The 25,156-nt window shown below is 43.5% G+C and overlaps 1 protein-coding gene across 1 annotated transcript in view; it reads left to right on the top strand.

Annotated features, from left to right (window-relative positions):
* The window catches only part of LOC124709093, a 213,592-nt gene that overhangs the window by 64,677 nt on the left and 123,759 nt on the right, over nucleotides 1-25,156 (top strand). Inside the window, exon 5 of the mRNA XM_047240741.1 lies at nucleotides 24,723-24,995. Coding sequence (XP_047096697.1) covers nucleotides 24,723-24,995 — 273 coding nt within the window. The remainder of the gene's footprint in view (nucleotides 1-24,722; nucleotides 24,996-25,156) is intronic.

Below are 25,156 nucleotides of genomic sequence, written 5' to 3'. Positions count from 1 at the left end.
TGATGGTTAAGAGAGCTGGACATGTGCAGTAAAAGACCGAGGAGTCGCAGCTAGGTGCCCAGAGGAAGCAGACGTGTGCTTTCTCGGGGCACCTACCTGCGACCCTTCTGCTTTTTACTGCGCGTGCCCAACTCTCTTAACCATCAAAGAACCTCGTACTCAAAGATATTATACTCGTTCCACCTTGCGGTTGGCAAGTACCAATTATTTTCTGGAGCTACCCTGATCAGACCTTAGCACATACCTTTCAAGGGTGCCGGCACGTTAGAGGTCAGCAGTGAGGCCTGAGCACTCTCTTTGAACTCGCCAGCGGCTCCTATGACGCCATCCCCGAAATCTCCATCTGTTAATGCTCGCTGACACCACTCGTCAGTCTTCACCACAGCCCATTAAACAGAAAAATCGTGGCCGATGTATGATGTCGAGTACTAATAGACTACAGGACCGTAGAAAGGAGAGCCAGTACCCAATTTTGAAAGTATAGCAAAGGATTCACGACATGGTCGCTACATACACTACTTAAGGCATGACTATTATTTACGAATACACTGACCAATTGGTTAGCAACAAATATTGTTCTGTTCACACACACACACACACACACACACACACACACACACACACACACACTCTGTACTTCTAAATGAAACAGTTGAGATATTAAGGAAGAAGCTATTGAAAAACAAGACAGTGAAAAGACCTGAAAATACACAGTTGTACTTAATTTATTACTCTCACATAATTTCTCCTCTTTCAACAACAAAATTCACAAGAAAGACCTGGGGCTAGGAGTGAGTTGCATCTTAGTGGCCTATTAACAGAGATATTTATCAACAGTGTAGAGAATGAAATGGTATCACTAAACGTTAATATCAGAAATTTAAATTCTGTAAGAGGTATATAGATGACACCTTCATTCTATTTGATGGAACACATAATGAAATAATAAACTCACGGAAATAAATTCAATGTTGTTGATGTTGTGGTCTTTAGTCCTGAGACTGGTTTGATGCAGCTCTCCATGCTACTCTATCCTCTGCAAGCTGCTTCATCTCCCAGTACGTACTGCAGCCTACATCCTTCTGAAACTGCTTAGTGCATTCTTGGTCTCCCTCTACGATTTTTACCCTCCACGCTGCCCTCCAGAATAAAATTGGTGATCCCTTGATGTCTCAGAACCGATCCCTTCTTCTAGTCAAGTTGTGCCACAAACTCCTCTTCTCCCCAATTGTATTCAGTACCTCCTCATTAGTTATGTGACCTACTCATCTAATCTTAACCATTCTTCTGTAGCACCACATTTCAAAAGCCTCTATTCTCTTCTTGTCCAAACTATTTATCATCCATGTTTCACTTCCATACATGGCTACACTCTATACAAATACTTTCAGAAACGACTTCCTGACACTTAAATCTATACTCGATGTCAACAAATTTCTCTTCTTCAGAAACGCTTTCCTTGCCATTGCCAGTCTACATTTTATATCCTCTCTACTTCGACCATCATCAGTTATCTTGCTCCCCAAATAGCAAAACTCCTTTACTACTTTAAGAGTATCATTTCCTAATCTAATTCCCTCAGCATCAGCCGACTTAATTCGACTACATTCCATTATCCTCGTTTTGCTTTTGTTGATGGTCATCTTATATCCTCCATTCATGACACTGTCCATTCCGTTCATCTGCTCTTCCAAGTCCTTTGCTGTCTCTGACAGAATTACAATGTCATCGGCGAACCTCAAAGTTTTCATTTCTTCTCCGTGGGCTTTAATACCTACTCCGAATTTTTCTTTTGTTTCCTTTACTTTTTGCTCAATATACAGATTGAATAACATCGGGGAGAGGCTACACCCCTGTTTCACTCCCTTCCCAACCACTGCTTCTCTTTCACGTCCCTCGACTCTTGTAACTGCCATCTAGTTTCTGTACAAATTGTAAATAGCCTTTCGCTCCCTGTATTTTACCCCTGCCATCTTCATAATTTGAAAGAGAGTATTCCAGTCAACATTGCCGAAAGCTTTCTGGAAATCTACAAGTGCTAGAAACGTAGGTTTGCCTTGTCAATAACCTGCATAAAAATATTCACCTCAAGTACAAAGACAACGCCACTATATATTTTCTTGACATGAAAATATCAAAACACATGTAGTAAGTGTCTCTTAATGTTGGTGATAGAAATCGTACTGTTATAGACCACTGTATCGAACTCTTCTATACATACCGCCCTCCCACAAATAAGCTGCGAGTGGATCAGTGCTACAAAGAGCCAACAAACTTCCACTTCAACATGCAGAACTCCAACAAGAAACAGAAACCATAAAATATACCACAACAAACGGTGAATACGATCCTTCATTCATTAACGTAATGTCACAGTAGAAAAACAAATAAACTGTAGAAACAAGAGGATACTACACTCAACAACTGACAGCAGCCCAGCAGTTAAATATGTAAAAATGTCGTGTTGTTGTTGTTGTGGTCTTCAGTCCTGAGACTGGTTTGATGCAGCTCTCTATGCCACTCTATCCTGCGCAAGCTTCTTCATCTCCCAGTACCTAGTGCACCCTACATCCTTCTGAATCTGTTTAGTGTATTCATCTCTTGGTCTCCCTCTACGATTTTTACTCTCCACGCTGGCCTCCAATACTAAATTGTGATCCCTTGATGCCTCAGAATATGTCCTACCAACCGATCCCTTCTTCTAGTCAAGTTGTGCCACAAACTTCTCCCCAATCCTATTCAATACCTCCTCATTAGTTATGTGATCTACCCATCTAATCTTCAGCATTCTTCTGTAGCACCACATTTATAAAGCTTCTATTTTCTTCTTATCCAAACTAGTTATCCTCCATGTTTCACTTCCATACATGGCTACACTCCATACAAATACTTTCAGAAACGACTTCCTGACATTTAAATCTATACTCGATGTTAACAAATTTCTCTTCTTCAGAAACGCTTCCCTTGCCATTTCCAGTCTACATTTTATATCCTCTCTACCTCGACCATCATCAGTTATTTTGCTCCCCAAATAGCAAAACTCCTTTACTAGTTTAAGTGTCTCATTTCCTAATCTAATTCCCTCAGCATCACCCGACTTAATTCAACTACATTCCATTATCTTTGTTTTCCTTTTGTTGATGTTCATCTTATACCCTCCTTTCATGACACTGTCCATTCCCTTCAATTGCTCTTCCAAGTCCTTTGCTGTCTCTGTCATATTATGGTATAATTTCTGATAAATCATCTAGACCACTCAACCACACAGATGTAAAATTCGGCTTCAGCTGCAACAGTAACTTAAGTAGCAGATTTATTCACAATATCAAACAGTCAGGTACAGAACTTGACGTATCTGACACTTAAAAACTTACGCACGGCCAATGCAACAGCTATTATGTGGGCGAAACGGGCAGAAGTTTCAGAACTCGATTTAAAGAACACAATGACTGTTACAGAGCCAAGAACTGTAAGAAATCGTCAGTAGCAACACACTTCAAACACATAGTCTATCTTTCAAACTCCAAGACAACCTTGAAATTTTGCACAAAATCTGAAAAAGTATAAGAATGTGTATAATGGATAAAATGAAAATAATTTAATTCATTGATTGTCTCGTGATGGGTGGCACCTTTACATCTCCTGCCACCTGCTGTTGGCCACGGACGTGTGCAGTGGTCGGACGTTGCTTCGCTGGCGAGGTGGACGGGGAAGTTCGCGGTCGGGACACGAACAGCGGCCCTCAGTGTGTATGCCTCTGCCCCTGGTTTGGATCGCTAGTGATGCAGCAGAGGCCCCTTCTGCTAGGCCTTCTCTCAGCTCTTGAATCTGGGTAGCGTGAAAAGATACTCCCACCGACTTTCGTCGTGTTTTGAGCACGCTCAGTGTTGGTTCTGGATGCTTACTTCATTGAAAAGCACAATCTTTATTTATAAGTTTTTCTAAGACACTATGAAGGAATGAGTTTGCTTGCTGTAACGACATGATGCTGTAATAATTCATGGTGTACCCTGCAGAGATGCACTACTGTGCAACAGCTGAGTTTGTTGGTTGTTCTTTACCCGTGTGACGGTTACGCACCGCTCATCTTTACCGTACGGTCCATATAATCTGGCTTACATTTCGCAACAGTGGCAGTGGATGTGGTAGGCTTCTGGTTCCCGGAGTCATAACTCGTCCTTGACACTCGTTTAACAAGGCTTTCGTCTTGGGTAGGGGGAGAAATACGCAGTTAACGTTATACTTCCGGAGTGTATTTTCCGATTTTCACTGATGTGTTGCTGACGTGAGAGATAAACGCCATTGTGTAGCCGTCTTTGTCTTTATAGCACGCTGGACCTCGCTGTTACTGTAAGAATTCTTAGAGAAAAGCTGTGTAGGTGCTGCAATTCATCTGGTAAACTGTCTTTGTCGGCAAGTGTATACGGCAGTGTGGCGAGGATGGCCTCTGGTTACGATGGGCTTGGCAGCTGGTAGCATGTGAGAGTAAATCTGTCTACATACGGTAATTTACAGAGGATATAAAATGTAGACTGGCAATGGCAAGGAAAGCGTTTCTGAAAAAGAAAAAATTGTTAACATCGAGTATAGATTTAAGTGTCAGGAGTGTATGGAGTGTAGCCATGTACGGAAGTGAAACGTGGACGATAAATAGTTTGGACAAGAAGAGAATAGAAGCTTTCGAAATGTGGTACTACAGAAGAATGCTGAAGAATAGATGCGTAGATCACATAACTAATGAGGAGATATTGAATAGAATTGGGGAGCAATTTGTGGAACAACTTGACTAGAAGAAGGGATCGGTTGGTAGGACATCTTCTGAGGCATCAAGAGATCACAAATTTAGTATTGGACGGCAGCGTGTAGGGGAAAAGTCGTAGAGGGAGACCAAGAGATGAATACAATAAACAGATACAGAAGGATGTAGGTTGCAGTAAGTATTGGGAGATGAAGAAGCTTGCACAGGATAGAGTAGCATGGAGAGCTGCAACAAACCAGTCTCAGGACAGAAGACCACAACAACAACGGTGATTTACGATAAACCCTGGCGAGCTATCGAAGCTTTGCTTGAATAAAACGAATAGATTTGTAAAGTAGTTATGTTTTATTGTCACCTTCGTGAAACTGTTGTTTTAGTGCAGAGAGTTCAGATGTTGCAAAAATTTTACATGCTGTGGTTCGCGCGGTCCAATTACAGTCTCATCACCTACAGTACATGTGTGAAGAAAGTGGAGGGCTTGCCGACACCTGACTCTAGGGCTCCTTATCTGCCTCCTAAACATGTTTTCCAGCACTGATAACCGTGATGATGATAGGATTCCCTGGACGCCCAACGTCAATGTGAAAAGCATGATTAAAATGGCTAAAAGTTAAAAACAGCTAAAATAAAAACAAAATTACTTCTGGATCGTCCATTAATGCATATTTACACACAAGTACGCAAACACTCACTCACACACACACTCACACAACCACACACACACACACACACACACACACACACACACACACACAGTGTAAAAATTCTTTTATGTCAGTTCTTAAGAGATTACTTCAGTAATTATATCAAATTTCACCCTACAGTTGCATGAGCAAATAAACTTTAACTAGGTTTCGGCTATAATAAAGTAGCCTTATTCAGAAATGTCACAATATAAAATTAAAATTAAAACATGCCAGATATTGGCCTTGTCAAAGTTAATTTCTAGCATGCTATAATTTTAATTTTATATTGTGACATTTCTGAATAAGGCTACATTATTATAGCCGAAACCTAGGTAAAGTTTATTTACTTATGCAACTGGAGGCTGAAATTTAATATAATAACAACACCAGGTATTTGTAGCTCACTGGTCACTACAATAAGAAATTCGCCAACGACTCTGCGACAACCGAAGGTCTTAGGGTGGAGCCCAGACAGTGCACAAAACTCTGAAAGCTTTTCCACACTCGTCTCATCATTAGCTTAAACAATGGGTAGGTCCCATACGCTCTGGTCTGGATATAAAATGCACTCCACTAAAACATGGCACACGGTGAGTCGTACAACACAGTCAGCACAAGCTGGATGTTCTTCTCGCCGCAGTAAGAAACCGTGAGCTACGGTCGGTGTCCTATGTGGAGACGAGTCAGCGTGACTTCAAAAAGGGACTTAACATCTGAGGTCATCAGTCCCCTAGAACTTAGAACTACTAAAACCTAACTAACCTAAGGTCATCACACACATCCATGCCCGAGGCAGGATTCGAACCTGCGGCCCTAGCGTCACGCGGTTCCAGACTGTAGCGCCTAGAACCGCTCGGCCACCCCGGCCGGCGCGTGACTTCAGCGCGTCGGAGTGAGAGGTATGGGATACGCCTTGGCCACATGGCTGACTCCAGTTTGCTGTCCTTCATGTCTTACCACGCTCCCTCGTTCAGTTGCACGGATTTTGTATCAATAGTGAGACGACAGTCTACTGGAGTAAGGTGCACAGAGCCGCACTGACTTCTGCACAGGCCTCCTTGGCTTCTACATCTCGATTTCCCTGAGTTGCCAGATACCTTGGAAACCAGCAAAATGTTACTTGCTTCGCATACTGTTGGAGAGGAGTAGTTTATCCAGCATAAATTCAGTCATTTTGTTCGGTGGCTACATTGTTTCTAGTACCTGTAGACCAATAAGAGAACCGGAGCGCTTGAGAAATTTCTTGCTCATCTATTCCAACTCATTCACGATAGCATGAAGTTCATCTCTAAAGACTGTAAACTAACCAGTGAGCCGATACCTGAAGACACAGTCAAGGTCGGCTACTAAGTCCCCGTATCCATCCACTTGTTCTGAGCCGTTTGTATGTAGCGTGAGTCTGCTAAATTGGGACAAACTGTAGGAAACTATTCCTGAGAGCAATACGAGCAAATGAGATTATATGAAAATGTGGATGGAACTGAGTTCCAAGGGAGTTACGCCCACTTGAAGGAGGACTTATAAAACACTGGTACCCAAAATTAAAGCAAGAAACGGAAATTTTGTAAGGTTGATGCTCTCAATCACATATTGAAACAATAATGCACATTCTTCCTCCAGAGTTCCTCGCAAGTCTTGGAGAGCGGCTGGTGGATGCTGACGTGACGCAAGCCATCCCTGTGCATCCGAAACATGCTCTATGGCATTTAAATTGGCAGATCGAGCAGGCTACGCCATGATTGCAGAATCTTCCGTTACCAAGAAAAAATCGGCCACCCATGCTCTACGGCTCCAAGGTCTCGTCACGATACCCGAGAGTACCTAAACATTGCCGATTCACCCATGCAATTTCGTGTTCGATTTGTCCACATAATCCCCTCCCACACTATTAGGGAACCTTCTCGATAGCCGGCCGCTGTGGACGAGCGGTTCTAGGCACTTCAGTCTGGAACCGCGCTGCTGCTACGGTCACAGTTTCGAATCCTGCGTCGGGCATGGATGTGTGTGATGTCCTTAGGCTTAGCAGTTCTAAGTCTAGGGGACTGATGACCTCAGATGTTAAGTCCCACAGTGCTTAGAGCGATTTGAACCATTTTGAACCTCCTTGATATCGGTCCCTTTCTGCAATGTTTGGATCTCGAAATCTTGTTCCACGTTCACTCCAGAATAAAAAAACGTCGACAATCAATGTACAGAGAAAAGTGGGACTTATTTCTGAAAAGAATATTGGCCCACTCTTCGACCGACCATATGGCATGTTGACGACTGCACTCTAATCGCTCGCTTCTGTGGATAGCCGTTAGAACTACACATCCAGCAGGTCTCTGACAATAAAAACCACTCTTCTGAAACCTTCTGTACCCGCTTTGCCTCGTTACAACACGTCCAGTGGATTCTGTAATGTCAGATGCCATTTGCCGTTATGCCCTTACAGCCAAATAAAGATTCTCTCTTTCTGATGTCACAAAAGGTCAGCCCTGCTCTGGTCTTCGGGGTACAGTTTCGGTCTCAATAAACAGTCGCCACATCCGAGAAACAACAAAATAATTCACAGTGAGGTACTGAACCACATCAGTTTGGGACTTCCTATAGCCCACCACCCCATAGAGTCTGGTAGGCATCTCTTCTGTACCATACTGTACTGTTTATGACTGTGTACACAGCGATTGTGGATGTGGGACTACCCTCTAAACACGACCCTGTTTGGTAGGTCCCCAACGTCGTCGTCGGCGTGGTTGTTCGTTGACTGGAATGCCTCCGTTCGTGCAGAAAACGGTCGTATGGACACCTGTCGATAGTTTTTGGACGCCAGTATGTCTTTGACAGTGACCGTGGTATCAGAACCAGGCATATGGCTTGGCAGCGTGGGATAAGCCAGACGACCGTATGGAACATTCCCCATGACAATTGCCGCTACCCTTACCACTCACCAGCTGTTCACTCCTTAATATCTGTCCACTTGGCTCGATGAATCTCCGCACAGGCCACCACGGTGTTGGGACTTCCGTCAGCCACCCTTTTCACAAATGAGGCTACCTTCACAAAGGGCAGTACCGACGTACTTGACAGCTCCCAGATGTGGACTACAATCACCATGGTATGGTGGCAGCCAATGGTCAGCACTGGTTCACCCTCAATGTCTGCAAGGGTATTATTGGCGACAGCCTTTTGGGACCAGCCAACCTCCCACAATGCCTCCCACTTGGAGCGCATCTGGACTTCCTGCCTGTTAACCCTAATTACGCTGCTAGAAGACGTGTCTTTGGTAGTGCGATGGGTAGTGTGGCTACCACATGGTGGTGCTATATGTCACTGCCCTCTTGAGTGAGCAGGTAAAACACTAATACAGCCAGAACATTCCCGTATTCCTTGTGTGTTCTGATATGTGGACTCCGTCATTAAAACCTTCACTGTCAAAGATCTCTCATGGAACGAATTTCCAGCCATATGTCAATGTGACCTTTCCTGCTCCGTATCCTGTCAGGAGCCGTTAGATGCAGTTTGTACCCATTCAGACAAATCACCCTGTAGTCTTTAGTAAAATTACGATGCTCACCGAAAATATTATTAGGAAAAGTAGACTAAAAACTTACAAGAGGAAATTATGAACTACCCATCATCGACTTCATTCATATTCACAGGATGTGTGGGGCACTGTTAGGACTTCAAGATATGTAAACATCAAGACACAACTCTCAACCGTTTTAGGGAAAAAGCAGTTTAAAAATTTTAGGGTGCTTACATGCTTTGCATTGTCGCAGATATTCAAAAATACCAATTAGGTTTCTTTCAGAGTATACTGATGCAATAGCTCCATACTTAACCATCATATACAACCGTTCGCTCGAAGAAAGATCCGTACCCAAAGACTGGGAAGTTGCACAGGTCACACCAATAATCAAAAGGGTAGTAGGAGTAACTCACTAAATTGCAGGCCCACACCATTAACGTCGATATGGATCAGGATTTTGGAACATACGAGTATATTGTGTTCGAACATTATGAATTACCTCGATGAAAACGGTCTATTGACATACAGCCACCACGGATACAGACAACATCGTTCTTCTGAAACACGACTTGCTCTTTACTCGCATGAAGTGGTGAGTGCTCTTGACAAGGGATTTCAAATTGATTCCGTATTTCTGGATTTCCGGAAGGTTTTTGACACTGACCCCACAAGCGACTTGTAGTGAAATTGCGTGCTTATGGAATATCATCTCCGTTATGTGACTGGATTCATGATTTCCTGTCAGAAAGGTAACAGTTCCTAGTAACTGACGGAAAGTCATCCAGTAAAACAGAAGTCTTTCCGGCGTTCCCTAAGGTCCTTTGTTGTTCCTTATCTATATAAACGATTTGGGAGAAAATCTGAGCAGCCGTTTCAGGTTGTTTGCAGATGACGCTGTCGTTTATTGACTAGCAAATTCATCAAAAGATCAAAACAAATTGGAAAACGATTTAGAACAGATGTCTGTATGGTGCGAAAATGGGCAATTGACCCTAAATAACGAAAGGTGTGAGGTCATCCACATGAGAGCTAAAAGGAATCCGTTAAACTTCGGTTACACGATAAATAAGTCAAATCTAAAGGCCGTAAATTTAACTAAATACCTAGGAATTACAAATTTGAACAACTTAAGTTGTAAGGCATACATAGAAAATGTTGTGGGGAAGGCTGACCAAAGACTGCATTTTATTGGCAGGACACTTAGAAAATGTAACAGATCTAGTAAGGATACTGCCTACACGACGCTTTTACGTTCTCTTTTAAAATACTGCTGCTCAGTGTGGGATCCTTACCAGATAGGACTGATGGAGTACATCGAGAAAATTCAAAGAAGGGCAGCCCATTTTGTATAACTGCAGTATTTGGGGTGGACAGCATTAAAACAAAGACGGAATTTTCTCACGAAATTCCAGTCACCAACTTTCTCCTCCGACGGCGAAAATATTTTTTTGGCGCCGAACTACAAAGGGACAAACGATCACCGTGATAAAATCAGGCAAATCAGAACTCCTACGGAGTTTCCGCGCGCTATAGAGATTGGAATAGAAGGGAATTGAGAGGGTGGTTCGATGCACCCTATTCCAGAGTATCCATGTAGATGTAGATGCAGTGTTCGCAAATGAGTGAGTAACCGGTTACTTTCATAATCGCGCAGTCTCTGCGACTTTCGCTCTAGGTACTTTTTTCTTCGTTTCCACGTAATTATAAGAACAGATTTTTTACGTCTGTATATATTATCAATAAATAAAGAAGTTTTTATTATTTTTTGGATTCTAACGGTGAAAAAAACAGTATTTTCGTTAAGATTTTGGAAATGGTTTTCCAATCTTTCGCAGGTACGTTCCAACTCAACATGAGCCCGTTTCTTCCCTGTACATACATGGGAGAAGAATCATTTCTGTAGATTCTCGATACGCAGGGAGTGCAAACGAAACTAGGTTTGTACAGCGAAGCTTCACTGGAAAGAGAGGGTCTGTCAGCGTACGACCTAAATAATTCCTCCAAAATGTACTCTGCTGGTGTAGCCATGCTGCAGGTTTTTTTTTTTTTTTTTTTTTTTTACGCATGGATGAAGAGCTTTATGAAACGATTACAGAACTGCACGTACGTCATCTGTCATCTATCAGCTAAAGAAGACTGCACCAGTTGTCTGCACCATTGTTTGGTTATTTGGTGACATGCTTCGATATGCATGGTACGTCACGAAACTGTGATGATGGCCAAGATCAGTTTATGAACGTAAACCAAGTTATTAGACAACAGACACGTCGAAAACACAGTGCACGTCCAAAAATTCGCCGGCCGCGGTGGTCTTGCGGTTCTAGGCGCTGCAGTCCGGTCACGCGGGACTGCTACGGTCGCAGGTTCGAATCCTGCCTCGGGCATAGATGTGTGTGATGTCCTTAGGTTAGTTAGGTTTAAGTAGTTCTAAGTTCTAGGGGACTGATGACCTAAGATGTTAAGTCCCATAGTTCTCAGAGCCATTTGAACCATTTGAACCAAAAATTCGGCGTTCATTACTTGTGCTGAATGTTGCAATAATTATTGTTCCTCATGTCTGTACAATCAATATCATCCTTATTTGTGCAGTGTTCCATAGGTTGCACATTATATTTACAACAAATGTATATACAATAATTAAAACAAAATGACTTTACTCGTTCAATTGAAAGTTATCGTGCATCAATGTTTATTTCCAATTCCCTCTCGAAAAAAACCTCCATTCTTCAGAAAAAGATTACGAAAGATAATACACTGACGGAAAAAAGCTGCAAACACAAGGGAGGAGTTGGGCGACGTAAACGAAAGTTGCTAGGCGCGTTTATAAATCGGAAAAGTGATTTCTATTCAAATTTCGCGCCAGTCGCATAACAGTGTAGCTAGTAGCGCCACTACGAGGATACAAATGAGGTTTACTTTAAATACACCCTTTAACGGCCGTGAGCGTCGGTTGCCTTTGAGATTGGGCGTGGTGAGCTAAAATCAGTTGAGAACGGCTCTAAGGCGACAAAGACGCCATATTAACGCCTCACTGAGCTTTACGAGGTCGTGTAACAGGGCAACGAGAAGATGGATGGTTCTTCTGCGATACTTGGCTGAAATGGTTCTAATGGCTCTGAGCACTATGCGACTTAACTTCTGAGGTCATCAGTCGCCTAGAACTTAGAACTAATTAAACTTAACTAACCTAAGGAAATCACACACATCCATGCCCGAGGCAGGATTCGAACCTGCGACCGTATCGGTCGCTCGGCTCCAGACTGTAGCGCCTAGAACCGCACGGCCACTCCGGCCGGCTCTGCGATACTGCAGAAAGACTTCTCAGGAATGTTTTATATTAAAAATGAAATTCCTCCAGCTGTACTTAAGATTTTATATTTACTTCGCTACCAGTTTCGACTTTCCGTCAACGCCATCTTCAGACCCACACACTTTGGTGAAATCAGTTGAGTGTGGCTCAGTCTAGCAGTCCGCCGGTGAGATCAACACGTGCTCCACATGGATGGCGGGCAGAAGCTAGTAGCGAAGTAAATATAAAATATTAAGTACAGCTGGAGGAATTTCATTTTTAATAAAAATTATACCAGCTGTGTCCCACATTCATCCAGTTTAAATATGGATGTACTAAGATCTCAGGAATGCAGCCACTGTACATGATTGCTGGTAGTGGTGGTCATGAGGATGTACTGTCCGAAGGAGACCGGGCTGCGGATGTCCACGTGGCACTACGCCCATCGTGTCCGGCATATGGCTCTGGCACATCTTGCTGCATGTGCACTGGCCGTGTGACCAGCAGTTGGCTCCATAGTGACACAACGAACTGTTTTTTTTTTCTTTTTGGTCATCAGTCTACTGACTGGTTTGATGCGGCCCACCACGAATTCCTTTCCTGTGCTAACCTCTTCATCTCCTGATTCCTTACCTTATCAGTCCACCTAATTTTCAACATTCGTCTATAGCACCACATCTCAAATGCTTCGATTCTCTTCTGTTCCGGTTTTCCCACAGTCCATGTTTCACTACCATACAATGCTGTACTCAGAAATTTCTTCCTCAAATTAAGGCCGGTATTTGATATTAGTAGACTTCTCTTGGCCAGAAATGCCTTTTTTGCCATAGCGAGTCTGCTTTTGATGTCCTCTTTGCTCCGTCCGTCATTGGTTATTTTACTGCCTAGGTAGCAGAATTCCTTAACTTCATTGACTTCGTGACTATCAATCCTGATGTTAAGTTTCTCGCTGTTCTCATTTCTACTACTTCTCATTACCTTCGTCTTTCTCCGATTTACTCTCAAACCATACTGTGTACTCATTAGACTGGTCATTCCGTTCAGCGGATCATTTAATTCTTCTTCACTTTCACTCAGGATAGCAATGTCATCAGCGAATCGTATCATTGATATCCTTTCACCTTTATTTTAATTCCACTGCTGAACCTTTCTTTTATTTCCATCATTGCTTCCTCGATGTACAGATTGAAGAGTAGGGGCGAAAGGCTACAGCCTTGTCTTACACCCTTCTTAATACGAGCACTTCGTTCTTGATCGTCCACTCTTATTATTCCCTCTTGGTTATAGTACATATTGTATATGACCCGTCTCTCCCTATAGCTTACCCCTACTTTTTTCAGAATCTCGAACAGCTTGGACCATTTTATATTGTCGAACGCTTTTTCCAGGTCGACAAATCCTATGAAAGTGTCTTGATTTTTCTTTAGCCTTGTTTCCATTATTAGCCGTAACGTCAGAATTGCCTCTCTCGTCCCTTTACTTTTCCTAAAGCCAGACTGATCGTCACCTAGCGCATTCTCAATTTTCTTTTCCATTCTTCTGTATATTATTCTTGTAAGCAGCTTCGATGCATGAGCTGTTAAGCTGATTGTGCGATAATCCTCGCACTTGTCAGCTCTTGCCGTCTTCGGAATTGTGTGGATGATGCTTTTCCGAAAGTCAGATAGTATATCGCCAGACTCATATATTCTACACACCAACGTGAATAGTCGTTTTGTTGCCACTTCCCCCAATGATTTTAGAAATTCTGATGGAATGTTATCTATCCCTTCTGCCTTATTTGACCGTAAGTCCTCCAAAGCTCTTTTAAATTCCGATTCTAATGTTGGATCCCCTATCTCTTCTAAATCGACTCCTGTTTCTTCTTCTATCACATCACACAAATCTTCACCCCCATAGAGGCGTTCAATGTATTCTTTCCACCTATCTGCTCTCTCCTCTGCATTTAACAGTGGAATTCCCGTTGCACTCTTAATGTTACCACCGTTGCCTTTAATGTCACCAAAGGTTGTTTTGACTTTCCTGTATGCTGAGTCTGTCCTTCCGACAATCATATCTTTTTCGATGTCTTCACATTTTTCCTGCAGCCATTTCGTCTTAGCTTCCCTGCACTTCCTATTTGTTTCGTTCCTCAGCGACTTGTATTTCTGTATTCCTGATTTCCCCGGAACATGTTTGTACTTCCTCCTTCCATCAATCAACTTCGCAGCTACCTTCTTTGTACCTATGTTTTCCTTCCAAACTTCTGTGATGGCCCTTTTTAGAGATGTCCATTCCTATTCAACTGTACTGCCTACTGCGCTATTCCTTATTGCTGTATCTATAGCGTTAGAGAACTTCAAACGCATCTCGTCATTCCTTAGTACTTCTGTATCCTACTTCTTTGCGTATTGATGCTTCCTGACTAATGTCTTGAACTTCAGCCTACTCTTCATCACTACTATTTTGTGATCTGTGTCTATATCTGCTTCTGGATACGCCTTACAATCCAGTATCTGATTTTGGAATCTCTGTCTGACCATGATGTAATCTAATTGAAATCTTTCCGTATCTCCCGGCCTTTTCCAAGTATACCTCCTCCTCTTGTGATTCTTGAACAGGGTATTCGCTATTACTAGCTGAAACTTGTTACAGAACACAATTAGTCTTTCTCCTCTTTCATTCCTTGTCCCAAGCCCATATTCTCCTGTAACCTTTTCTTCTACTCCTTCCCCTACAACTGCATTCCAGTCGCCCATGACTATTAGATTTTCGTCCCCCTTTACATACTGCATTACCCTTTCAATATCCTCATACACTTTCTCTATCTGTTCATCTTCAGCTTGCGACGTCGGCATGTATGCCTGAAGTATCGTTGTCGGTGTTGGTGTGCTGTCGATTCCGATTAGAACAACCCAGTCACTGAACTGGTCACAGTAACACACCTTCTGCCCTACCTTCCTATTCATAACGAATCCTACACCTGTTATACCATTTTCTGCTGCTGTTGATATTACCCGATACTCATCTGACCAGAAATCCTTGTCTTTCTTCCACTTCACTTCACTGACCTCTACTATATCTAGATAGAGCCTTTGCATTTCCCTTTTCAGATTTTCTAGTTTCCCTACCACGTTCAAGCTTCTGACATTCCACGCCCCGACTCGTAGAACGTTATCCTTTCGTTGATTATTCAATCTTTTTCTCATGGTAACCTCCCCCTTGGCAGTCCCCTCCCGGAGATCCGAATGAGGGACTATTCCGGAATCTTTTGCCAATGGAGATATCATCATGACACTTCTTCAAATACAGGCCACATGTCCTGTGGATACACGTTACGTGTCTTTAATGCAGTGGTTTCCATGTCTTCTGCATCCTCATGTCGTTGATCATTACTAATTCTTCCGCCTTTAGGGGCAATTTCCCACCCCTAGGACAAGAGAGTGCCCTGAACCTCTATCCGCTCCTCCGCCCTCTTTGACAAGGCCGTTGGCAGAATGAGGCTGACTTCTTATGCTGGAAGTCTTCGGCCGCCAATGCTGATTATTTATCAAAATTTAGGCAGTCACGGGGATCGAACCCGGGCCCAAAGACGTTTTGATTATGAATCAAAGACGCTACCCCTAGACCAAGGGTACCTGAATTTATTTTATGTACTAGCGATTCATCAAGAACATTAACACATTTAATCACTCTATGTGAGCGTGGAAGCAGTTGCCAGGGAGTAACTGATGAAATCAAAATCAAATTGTTTTTAACAAATGGGAATTTTATTCCTAAAAGCCCTTTTTTTTAAGAAAGAGATTTAAAATTATAAGCAGAAAGCACCCTCTAAATATCAAGCTACAATTTACTCAGAGGCAGAAAGAAACAAATTTTTGAGAGTATGAGCTTTCGGACTGAGAACCTCTCCGCTCCCTTTTGACACGGCCGTAGTCACGACCGCTCACAACAACCTCTGAAAGACTACATTGGTGCAAATCTGCAACACACCAGATTACCTTAAAGTAAAAGTCATAACATTTCACACATGCACAAAAACTATGCACCCAGTAGGAGGGATGGAAATGGTACAAAACACTAAAATTAAAAGATTAACTTGTCACCGAAGTTGAAACTTGATTTTACCTTCTAAGAAAAGTCTTACGGTGGAAGGGTGGAAATTTTATATACTAAAATGACCATTTAAATAAAAGCTCATGAAATCCAGTCTTATATAAAATTATACAGGGTTGGCCAAACGAGTTAACATGCTCTACAGTACACATATATTGCCTCTCAAGATGAAAGGCAGGATAAAACCATATTTCAGGAATTAGGCCGTTAGACTCCGCGCAATAAATTCGTTAACACACTGACGAGCATGACAGAGGCAGCTACTAACGTACGGCAGATTGATAGGGAGATTACCGGACAACACGAACCGCAGGTTGCTCTAACCCGCCCCTACTCCACAAAGGAAAAACGGACCACCCAATTCATAAATAACCACCTTTCCGCGGGTGAGCAAACAGCAGAGAATGGTGGGACGGCCACAAAACAAAACGGATGGTGACCTCACCAAGAAAACAAGTAGAATTTAACAAGTAAATGAAACAACATATCAACAATCACTTAACTTCTAATAAACTGCGATTTCTGGAGAAGACCTGGCGCAGCACCCCCAAATCGCTCTCCCGAACTGTCCGCTGCCAGCCGCTTCAACGGACGCAGGAAGGTGCGCAGATCTCACGTGTCATGGCGTCGTAGCTCGCACCGGCCAGCCCGATGTCGTGGGTTGACTCCTGTTGCTCTCGTGTCGGCCGCGAAGTCACTACCCCTCGCTATACGGCGCGGCCCACTGGACTCACGTGGCGACCTCACATGTGCCGACGCTCAAGGCGGACAAGTCATCTTGTGTCTCAGTGCGCAACCGACCAACCGATCGATCCAACCGCCAATGACCATTGCCTGAGCAAGTCGAGCGGACTGGCGGCCTAAAGCGCAGACTCAGATGCAGGAATTAAGCCCCGACCGGGCGACCACTCACTAAGTTCTCTTGCTGGCGAGTGGAAAGACTCTCATAAATCCGGCTTTAAAGATTGATCCGAACGAAAGACATACTAGCACTCCGGACGACAGACAGACACTAACTGCCCCACAAATCCGGATGAGAGACAGACTAGCAAGCTGGGGACGAGAGACTGACCCAGACCGACTCCAGACTCACCCAGACTGACGCACTGGCGAGCTCACAGCACCCGTTAAATCCACGTGAACAGGCAACCTTTCCCCTTTCCCACCAGAGGGATACACCAAAGCTGCGATTGCCACAGTGGCGCCACGGAGGGTGACTGCTTCACACTACACGCTGCGGCGCGCTCTTTAAAACAGTAAATTTTTACCACGCCTCTGTTATCTAGACAAATGCGTTCCCGAAATTTCATTTCTTCTTCTTCTTCTTCTTCTGCTTTTACGGCCTCATTGGACCACTTCAGTCAATCATTTCTCGTCCTCTTCTTTGGTATTTTCCCCTTCCGAGTGGCCCAGTATCTCTTCATTCGTTCCGATGCTTTTCGTCGTTCCTTATCTGTAAATACCCTTTTCATTGTATGTCGTTTGTCAATTTTTGGTTTAAATCTTATTTCTGTGTCCCTCAACTTCTTTAAATTTGGCGTTTTGTTCTGCAAATCATCCAGAGTTATTTCCAGTTCTTCCATATCCTCTCTTATTTCCTTAAGCCATCCTCCTTGTTGTTTCAAATTCCAGAGTATCTCAATAATTTTCCTTGATAATCTGGTTTCTGGTGTCCTCAGAATGTGACCACAAAAAGAGATCCTTTTCTTTCGTATAGTATCAGTGATGGGCTCCAGTTCTCTGTATACCACTTCATTTGGAACTATCCACCATTGCCCAGCTTTTTGATATTTCTTATTTATGCATGTTCTAGCAATTCTTCTCTCTACTTTTAAAATTTTGTCAGTTCTGTTTTTCTGGGTGACTTTAAAAAGAGTTTCACTTCCGTATGTAACCTCTGGTTGAACCACCGTCTTGTAATGTTTTAATTTTGTTTTAATTGATAGACATTTTTTATTGTACGTAGGCCATGTTAGTTTTTGAGCTTTTATCATTTTATTAGTTCTTGCTCGCCATGCAGGTTTCTCGTCCAATTTATGTGTTATAATTTCACCCAGGTATTTAAATTGTTTCACTATTTTAATTTCCCTATTGTTCACTGTGATGTGATCTATTACAAGTGGATCCGTTACCATTATTTCAGTCTTTTCAAATGATATCTGGAGTCCTAATTTTTGTGCTATATTTTGTAAGCTTGTTATTTGTTTCGTGGCTTCCTGAATATTATTAGCTAGTAATGCTAGGTCATCAGCAAATTCCAAGCAATTTAGGTTTATTTTATCTTTCTTAGTTCCAATTTTAATATTCATAGGATTTTCCTTGTACCATTCTCTCATTACATATTCAAGAGCACAATTGAATAGCAATGGTGATAAACAATCTCTCTGTGTCAACCCTGTTTTAATCGTAAATGGTTCAGATATTTCTCCTCTAAATTTTACTTTGGATTTGGTGTTTGTTAAGGTTAACTGTATCATTTTTATTAATTTAGGATGAAGTCCAAAATTCCTTACTATTTTCATCATTGAAGATCTATGGATGCAATCATACGCCTTTTTGAAATCTACAAAGGTTATGACTAGTTGTTTTTGCCTTCTTTTGTAGACATCCATAACTAACTTCAAGGTGATTATCTGTTCTGGGCAGCTTCTCCAGGATCTAAATCCTCCTTGATATTCTCCCAGTTCCAGTTCTAGTTGATCTTTACAGCGGTTGTATAGTATTCTTGACATGATCTTATACGTGCAGTCCAAAAGGGAAATTCCTCTATAGTTGTCTCGATTTGATTTTTCTCCATTCTTATGTAATGGATGTATTATAGCAGTAGTCCAATTTTCTGGTAATTTATCTTCATTCCAGATTTTTACTATGCATTGGTGTAATGCTATCTTTACTGGTTCTGCTGCATATTTCCAAAGTTCAGCAAACGTTTGATCTTCTCCACTTGCTTTGTAGTTTTTGAGTTCTTTCAAAGCTCTGTAGACCTCATTAATTGTAGGTGGATTTATATTTTCTGCTGGTGTTTTAATTGGGGTTTCTGTGTTTATCTGAAGAAGTTCTGGGGGATCTTCACAATTTAGTAACTTGTTAAATGTTTCTGCTAGAATTTCTGTATTTTTACTATTGCTATGGGCTAGGTTATTATCTTTATCTTTTAACATTAATGTTGGAGGATCATATCTTTGTAATTGTCTGCCAAATATTTTGTAATAGTCTCTTGATTTTGTTTTTTCACTATTTGTTTCTATCATTAGAAGTATATCTTTTTGGTACTGACGTTTAACTCTCCTTATTATTTTTTGTGTTGTCTTCCTTTGTTATGTGAGTTCCCAATATGATTTTTCTGTTTTTTCATTTTGATGCCTTAACCAGGCTTGGTGTCGATCCAACACTGCTTCATCACATTCATCGTTCCACCACTGGTGTTTTTTCCTTGGATTTATAGGGGCAACTTGTTCAGCTATTTGTTTCAATTTGGGAATTATTTCTTCCAGATCATCTATTATTTTTATATCCCTGGTTTGTGCTTCATAATCCTCATTTTGTATCAGTTTATGAGGGTCATAGGTTCTCTTCTTCTTCTGGTGGGATTTTTTCTTTGCTAATGGGGTTAATTTAATTTCAATTTTTATCATGTAATGATCTGATCCGGTATCTGTCCCTCTCAGTACTTTCACATTGTAAATTTCCTTGTGGTAATTCTTATCCATGCAGACATGGTCCAGTTGCCATTCTCCTTTTTTCCAGTCTGGATGTTTCCAAGTTTTTAGTTTACTTGGTCTTCTCTTAAAATACGTCGACTTTGAGATCATGTCATGGTTTCTGCAAAATTCCACTAGTCTTATGCCATTTTTGTTTGTTCTTCTTTGTGCTGTCCATTTCCCTATTATGTCTCTATACCTCTTCTCCCTTCCTAACTGGGCATTGAAATCTCCAATTAAAATTTTGATGTGATTTTTATTAATGTTATTCGTCGTTTGATCTAAGAGCTCCCAAAATTTTTCTACCTCTTCTCTGTGTTCTTTTTTATTATTTTTATCATTTGTCGGGGCATGGGCATTTATTATTGTGTACATTTTATTTGCAGCTTTTAGAGTTAATGTTGAGAGCCTGGGAGATTGTGCTTTAAATTCTATTATGGACTCTATTATTTTCAGACTCACCACGAATCCTGTTCCAAATTGTGGACACTGTTTCATGACCCTGTTCCCTGGTATTCCCTTATAAATCCTATATCCTTGTGATTCTATCGGCTCCTGATCAGTATTTTTCATTTCTTGAAGTCCGGTTATGAGAATCCTCTTGCGATCCATTTCATCCGTTATTATTATCCGTTAATTATTATTTGATGATGCGACATTTTTCTGTCAGTGTAAATGATTGCTTAGATATTGAAATCTAGCACAGTCGTAGTAAATCTATGGTTATAATTATATGGTAACGGAGGAAAAATAAGCCCAGGAGTGAGATTCGATCCTAAGACCACGCGCTTATGAAAATAAGCGGCTACTTACTCGCATACTATCGACCATACTGTACATGGAAATGAAGTCCCATGCTTTTTGGCAGAGCGTACGGGAACGATGCGGGAGGCCCTGACCGCCTTCCTCCAACCGCAGTGAGGATGAATGATGATGATGGAAACGACACAAAAACACCCATTCATCCCGGGGCAAGTGAAAATCCCTGACCCCGCCGGGAATTTAACCCGGGACTCCGTGCTCGGGAAACGACAACGCTACCGCGAGACCACGAGCAGGGGACATATTGTACATAAAGACTCACAAACTTTTCGAACCAAATTTCGTCGAAAACGGTGGGGAATAATATATTTGTTTTTATATTTGTTGGAGTATTAGACGAACACTACACACCCTGTGAATATGAATCAAATGGTTAAGGGAAGTCTGTATGGTCGACTTAGCGGGCAACGCGTTGCTGCACGAATCGGTCCGTTTGCTGTAATTTCCTTCAAACAGAGACGGACAGAGAAGGAGGGCTGCCATTTTCAGCTGTTTTGGTACAAGTCGGGTGGACGCCTCGGCCACTCAGTGTACTGGAACCTGACGCACAGTGATTTATATCTGCGCTCCCAGATGTTTCACCATCCAGTACAAGAGAGAGCAATTTTAAGTACATAGAGTAAAAACTGTTTCTGATGAAGAGCACTTGGATTTCGAAATTAATCATCTGAAGTACGTGTGGCCAAAGAGTGGCTATGGGTCATGTGATATGTAATCAGCGTTCTCCAAGAACAGGGAACGTGAAAATGTTGAAAATTCACATGAAGGGCGTTTCTTCCCTTCTGGTGGGTTGGTTTGTTGATTCGGGGTAGGGGACTAAACTGCGAGGTCATCGGTCCTATCGTATTGGGGAAGGATGGGGTTCAAATGGTTCAAATGGCTCTGAGCACTATGGGACTTAACATCTGAGGTCATCAGTCCCCTAGAACTTAGAACTACTTAAACCTAACTAACCTAAGGACATCACACATATCCACGCCCGAGGCAGGATTCGAACCTGCGACCGTAGCGGTCGCCCGGTTCCAAACTGAAGCGCCTAGAACCGCTCGGCCACACCGGCCGGCGGAAGGATGGGGAAGGACGTGGGCCGTGCCCTTTCACAGAAACCATCCCGGCATTTGCGTGAAGCGATTCAGAGAAATCACAGAAAACCTAAATGAGGATGGTCGGACGCGGGTTTGAACCGACGTCCTCCCGAATGCGAGTCCTCTGTGCTAACCACTGCGCCACCTCGCTCGGTCCTCCCCCTCTCGGAAGACGAGGTGTACGACCTATTTTCCGACCTCCTAAGAAAATGAACGAGATGCTATGCCCGTCTCGGCCTCAGGATCCTTTGGATTTCTGACATTTTTTGACAGTGCGGAAGCAATTACATGGGTCAGTCCGTCTTTACCGTTTCCAACCGCTGTACACAACATCAATGACAATGGTTTCTGAATACAGTCATGAAAACAGATACAAAATTTTGTTTGTCGAAACAAAAATTTTGTCCCAGGCTCCTACATACTGGAATTCTGTAATTGAAGATGCTGCAGAAATAAAAACGTGTGAGAAGAACGTCAACCGCGACAGTGGATATAATCTGAGCGGTGCACACAGCGAACTCTCGATGCGGAGAAGAGGCAGGGATATTCGTTGCAATGTTTACGTTATTATGGGAGTGGCTGTGCCACCAGCGCTGGTGTTCATGCCATCCGCGACGGCACTACGTGATTGTCAGACAATCACCAGCCGTCTATGGGCTATACACTGAAGAGTGAAAGAGATTGGTCCACCTGCCTAATACCGTGTAGGGTCCCCGCGCAGCACGACGTGGCATGGACTCGAGTAATGACTGAAGTAGTGTTCAAGGGAATTGACGCCAATAATCCTGCAGGGCTCTCCAAAAATCCGTAAGAGTACGAAGGGGTAGAGATCTCATCCGAAGAGCACTTTGCAAAGCATCCCAGATGTGCTCAATAAAGTTCCATCTCTGGGGAGTTCGGTGGCTAGCGGAAGTGTTTAAACATAGAAGAGTGTTTCTGGAGCCACTCTGTAGCAATTCTGGACGTGTGGCGTGGCGCAGTGTCCTGCTGGAATTGCGCAAGTCCTTCGGAATGCGCAGTGGACATGAACGGGTCCAGGTGAACATAGAGGATGCTCACGTACATGTCACCTGTCAGAGTCGTATCTAGATGTATCAGGGGTACCATATCACTCCAACTGCACACGTCCCACACCATTATAGAGCTTCCACCAGCTTGAAAAGTCCTCTCCTGACATGCAGGGCCCATGCATTCATGAGGCTGACTTCATACCCGTACACGTCCAAGCGCTCGATACAATTTGAAACTCCGCGCGGGATTAGCAGAGCGGTCTAGGGCTCTGCAGTCATGGACTGTGCGGCTGGTCCCGTTGGAGGTTCGAGTCCTCCCTCGGGCAAGGGTGTGTGTGTTTGTCCGTAGGGCCTGATGACCTTAGCAGTTAAGTCCCATAAGATTTCACACACATTTGAACATTTTTGAACATTCTGAAATGATAATCATCCGAACAGGCAACATGTTTCCAGTCATGAAAAGTCCAAGGTCGGTTTTGACAGGCCCAGGTAAGCGCAAAACGTTCCGTCGTGCAGTCAACAAGGGTACACCACGAGTGGACCTTCGGCCCCGAAAGCCCATATCGATGATGTTTCGTTGAATGGTTCGCACGCTGACACTTGTTGATGGCCCAGCATTGAAATCTGAGGCAATTTGCGGAAGGCTGAACTTTTGTCACGCTAAACGATTCTATTCAGTCGTCGTTGGTCCCGATGTTGCTGGATCTTTTTCGAGCCGCAGCAACGTCGGAGATTTGATGTTTCGCCGGATTCCTGATATTTACGGTACACCCGTGAAATGGTCGAACGGGAGCATTCCCTCTTCATCGCTACCTCTGAGATTCTGTGTCCCATCGCTAGTTCGTCGATTATAACGCCACGTTCAAATTCACTTAAATCTTGATGACCTGCCGTGGGGCCAGCTGTAACTGATCTAACAACAGTCTAACAGCAGCACCAGACGCTTATTATCTCATATATGTGTTGCCGACAGCAGCGTCGTATTCTGCCTGTTTACATATCTCTGCATCTGAATACGCGTGCCTATACCAGTTTCTTCACTATATATGGCCACCACAGCAGTAGTTTTGGGTCTGCTGTTCGTGTCGTACACATTGGAGGTCATAGACGAGAGCGCGAGGTTTTACAATGAACTGACATGGCAAGACGTCGGAGAATGAAACTTCCTGGCAGATTAAAATTGTGTTCCGGACCGAGACTCGAACTCGGGACCTTTGCCTTTCGCGGGCAAGTGCTCTACCAACTGCGCTACCGAAGCACGACTCACGCCCCGTCCTCACAGCTTTATTTCTGCCAGTACCTCGTCTCCTACCTTCCAAACTTTACAGAAGCTCTCCTCCTCGTGCGTACGACACGAACAACAGACTCAAAACTACTGCTGTGGTGGCAAGGAGAGCTTCTGAAAAGTTTGGAAAGTAGGAGACGAGATACTGGCAGAAGTAAGGGTGTGAGGACGGGGCGTGAGTCGTGCTTGGGTAGCTCAGTCGGTAGAGCACTTGCCCGCTAAAGGCAAAGGTCCCGAGTTCGAGTCTCGGTGCGGCACACAGTTTTAATGTGCCAGGAAGTTTCGTATCATCGCAGACTCCGCTGCAGAGTGAAAATTTCAGTTGGAGAATGTTTTATACTGCAAGAAACAGGCTGACGTGAGAACGACGCCTAGAGACGGCTCAGACACTTACGCTATTAGTAGTTGTAGGGAGTCTCTTGGATGACGTCACACGGTGAGGTACGGCGGTGTGTGTGTGTGTGTGTGTGTGGTTGCAGAGACGCTGCGGCTGCACCCGCCCATGTCCAACCTGTCGCGCAGCTGCACGGCGCCCTACACCTTCCCCGGCACGACGCGGCTGGGGGACGGCGCGCTGCACCTGCGGCCGGGCGAGGCGCCGCTGCACATCCCCATCTGCGCCCTCCACCGCGACCCCGGCTACTTCCCGCAGCCCGAGCGCTTCGACCCCGAGCGCTTCGGGCCGGACCAGCTGGCGCGCCAGACGCCCTTCTCCTACCTGCCGTTCGGCGCGGGGCAGCGCTCGTGCCTCGGTAAGTCGCGCGCACTCGACAACTCACAGACGACCTCATCGCAACTGTACGGTCAAGTGGTGGTGCAGACTACAGTTAACTACGCTGCCTGCAAAGCTTAAAGACCAAGCTAACTTTCGCATTACCCGCCACTGCCAAGTAACACACACTGACGAGCCAAA

Source organism: Schistocerca piceifrons, chromosome 7, assembly GCF_021461385.2.
Source record: "Schistocerca piceifrons isolate TAMUIC-IGC-003096 chromosome 7, iqSchPice1.1, whole genome shotgun sequence".
In the NCBI taxonomy this organism is placed as follows: domain Eukaryota; kingdom Metazoa; phylum Arthropoda; class Insecta; order Orthoptera; family Acrididae; genus Schistocerca; species Schistocerca piceifrons.
The sequence above is the reverse complement of the archived record's forward strand: the minus strand, read 5'-3'. Positions and strand labels throughout refer to the sequence as shown.